This window comes from Peromyscus maniculatus, chromosome 20 (genome assembly GCF_049852395.1).
Source record: "Peromyscus maniculatus bairdii isolate BWxNUB_F1_BW_parent chromosome 20, HU_Pman_BW_mat_3.1, whole genome shotgun sequence".
Lineage (NCBI taxonomy): Eukaryota > Metazoa > Chordata > Mammalia > Rodentia > Cricetidae > Peromyscus > Peromyscus maniculatus.
The window spans coordinates 6,632,437-6,635,699 of NC_134871.1; the positions used below are offsets into that span (position 1 = coordinate 6,632,437).

At 44.0% G+C, this 3,263-nt stretch overlaps 1 protein-coding gene across 1 annotated transcript; it reads right to left on the minus strand.

The window, feature by feature from the left end:
* Positions 1-1,494: 1,494 nt before the first annotated feature.
* On the minus strand, positions 1,495-2,571 carry LOC102920232 (large ribosomal subunit protein uL10). The gene has a single exon (XM_006982379.4). It carries the CDS (start codon positions 2,502-2,504, stop codon positions 1,551-1,553), a length of 954 nt encoding a protein of 317 aa, XP_006982441.2. The 5' UTR covers positions 2,505-2,571; the 3' UTR covers positions 1,495-1,550.
* Between the last annotated feature and the right edge of the window lie 692 nt (positions 2,572-3,263).

Genomic DNA, 3,263 nt, shown 5'->3' on the forward strand with positions numbered 1-3,263 from the left:
GCATGGGAACCATTCAACTTAATAAAATTTAAACTTTAAGTGTTGATTGAAGAGTTAAAAATAAATGTGTTCCTTTGTCTGGAAAGTGCAAGTGACCAGGACATGCCATTTGAAATGGACATGTACTAGGGATATGTTATGCCTATTGCCTTTCTTGAAACTGTCAATGAATAGAAGAAACTCTTCATTGTTTCTTCTAACATGCCATTTATTTTGAGCCACTGTTGTATTGACTCCCAAATATTCTTGCCTACTAATCTTTCCTGAAATAGGTAGTATAATGCATCTGGTTTTGGGGTGGGAGATGAAGCATATTTTTGAAAGTTCCATTTCTTGTCTATTGGATTGTCAATGATGATTATCAATGATGATTATGCTAGCTCTTCTCTCAAATTTTGCTGAAAACTGTTGAGACATACTAAGGGTGTCTTCCGGTAGGTGTAAGCTGAACATATCATGATGGACTATTGGTCCAATTAGTGTTAGGTGATTTGGGGGAGATGAAGGGAGAAATCACAGTAAGTCTTCCATTATAAACTGTGATAGCCATGAATGCATGTCAAGCTATGCATTGAGTGTTTTGGAAACCTTTTTGGATTTAATTTACATAATAATGAGTGGTAGATATTTTAACCCCAGTGGTATTAGAGTCTAAGAAGGCGACTGAGACAGCTGCTACAGAGCTGGAAATAAAATGCAGGTGTTTCTAGCTCCCAAGGACATGCATATTCTTGGCACTATTTTGTATCCCAAGGGAAATAGCCTATAAACAGCTCTCTCCATCCATTATTTAGATTGGACTTCTAACCCAGAGTAGTGATGGTTATTTAACTGGCTCTTAACCAGTGTCCAGGGATGCTTTTCTGTAATACAGCCAGAAATAAATGAAAATCATTCATTTACAGTCTTTCCTGGAACTCTTAATGTTGTTTCTAATCTTTGTTTCTTCTGACATGCCATTTATTTTTCTTTAACATTACATGTTTATTCTCAGGCAATGAACCAGTCACCTTGCTTCTACTCACCCTAAACAGAGTTTTAGGATATTTACAGTCTGTACTTCCAGGTTTGACCACCATTCAAATGCCCTTTAATCTACCTGGCAATAATACTAACCATGTGTTCTTGAAGCAAGGACTGCTTCTCTAGAATATTAGCAAGCAATAATATCAATAACATGAGTTTTTTCCCCCTTGTATTTCATGCGTGTCCACTGCTGATCATGTCCTGAGGATAAAACGCTCCCCCAGAAAACATCTATGAATATATTAATATCTCTTTCCTGTAAAGAAAGATCTAGCCAGTCTAGTGACAAAAAAAATGAGGCAGTTATCTACAAAGTTATTATCTGTGAAGGGCTTATAAAACATCAGAGGTCAAAGGAAATGCAAATAGCCATTAGAGACAAGAGTCCTCTCATTTGGGCAATGATACTTGGCAGAAAATGACCTAAAGCATTGAAAGGAAAACACCTTTCAATATTTTTTTTTTCTTTTATTTATTTCCATGTTTCTCAAATTAAGCTGGCTGAGTTGGTTGTTTTGAGGGGATTAGTCAAAGAGACCAAATCCCATATCCTCATCTGATTCCTCCGACTCTTCCTTGGCTTCAGCCTTGGCTGGGGCTGCAGCAGCAGCAGGAGCAGCAGTAGTGGCGGCGGCCACAGGGGCAGCAGCCGCGAAGGCAGATGGATCAGCCAAGAAGGCCTTGACCTTTTCAGCAAGTGGGAAGGTGTACTCAGTCTCCACAGACAAAGCCAGAACCCGCTTGTACCCATTGATGATAGAGTGCGGCACTGAGGCAACAGTCGGGTAACCAATCTGCAGACAAACACTGGCAACATTTCGGACACCCTCCAGGAAGCGGGAGTGCAGAGTCTGCTCTGTGATGTCGAGCACTTCCGGGTTGTAAATGCTGCCGTTGTCGAACACCTGCTGGATGATCAGCCCGAAGGAGAAGGGCGAGATGTTGAGCATGTTCAGCAGTGTGGCTTCACTGGCACCTACTTTGTCTCCAGTTTTTATCAGCTGCACATCACTCAGAATTTCAATGGTGCCCCTGGAGATTTTAGTGGTGATACCTAGAGCCTGGAAGAAGGAGGTCTTCTCGGGCCCCAGACCAGTGTTCTGGGCTGGCACAGTGACCTCACACGGGGCGATGGCACCAGCACGGGCAGCAGCAGGCACCTTATTGGCCAGCAGCATGTCCCTAATCTCCGTGAGGTCCTCCTTGGTGAACACAAAGCCCACATTACCCCGGATATGAGGTAACAGTTTCTCCAGAGCTGGGTTGTTCTCCAGGTGCCCCCGGATGGCCTTGCGCATCATGGTGTTCTTGCCCATCAGCACCACAGCCTTCCCTCGCAGGGACATGCGGATCTGCTGCATCTGCTTGGAGCCCACATTGTCTGCTCCCACAATGAAGCATTTTGGGTAATCATCCAAAAGTTGGATGATCTTAAGGAAGTAGTTGGACTTCCAGGTCGCCCTGTCTTCCCTGGGCATCACGGCGGTGCGTCAGGGATTGCCACGCGGGGTTTAAAGACGATGTCACTCCGAGGAGGGCGCCTGGCGAGAGTTCAATATTTTTTTTATCATTTTAAAATTTATTTATTTATTTTACATACAAATCATAGCTTCCCCTCCCTTCTCTCTTCCCATCCCCTCCTAGCACCTTCCCTCTGTACACTGCCCCACCCCAAATTCACTCATCCTCTGTTTCTGTCTAGAAAGGGGCAGGCCTCCCATTGGTCACCAACAAAGCATGGCATGTAAAGTTTCAGTAAGGCTAAGCACCTCCCCTTCTATTCAGGCTGAGCAAGACAATCCAGTATGAGGAATAGGATCCTAAGAGCCAGCCAAAGCATTAGGGACAGCCCCTGCTCCCATTGTTAGGAGTCCTACCAGTAGACCAAGCTATGCAACAGTCACATATATGTAGCAGGCCTAGGTAGGTCCAATGAAGGCTTCCTTGCTGTTTGTCCAGACTCTATGAGCTCCTATGACCCAGGTTATTTGTTTCTGTGGCTTTTCTTGTTTCCTTGACCCCTCTGGTTCCTAGAATCTTTCTTTCCTCTCTTCAGCAGGATCTTTGAACTCTGGTTAATGTTTGACTGTGAGTCTCTGCATCTTTTTCATCAGTTACTGGATGAAGGCTCTCAGATGACAATTGGGGTAGTCACCAATCTGACTACAGGAAATAACCAGTTCAGGATACTTATCCACTATTGCTAGGAGTCTTACCTGGGGTTATCCTTGCATATT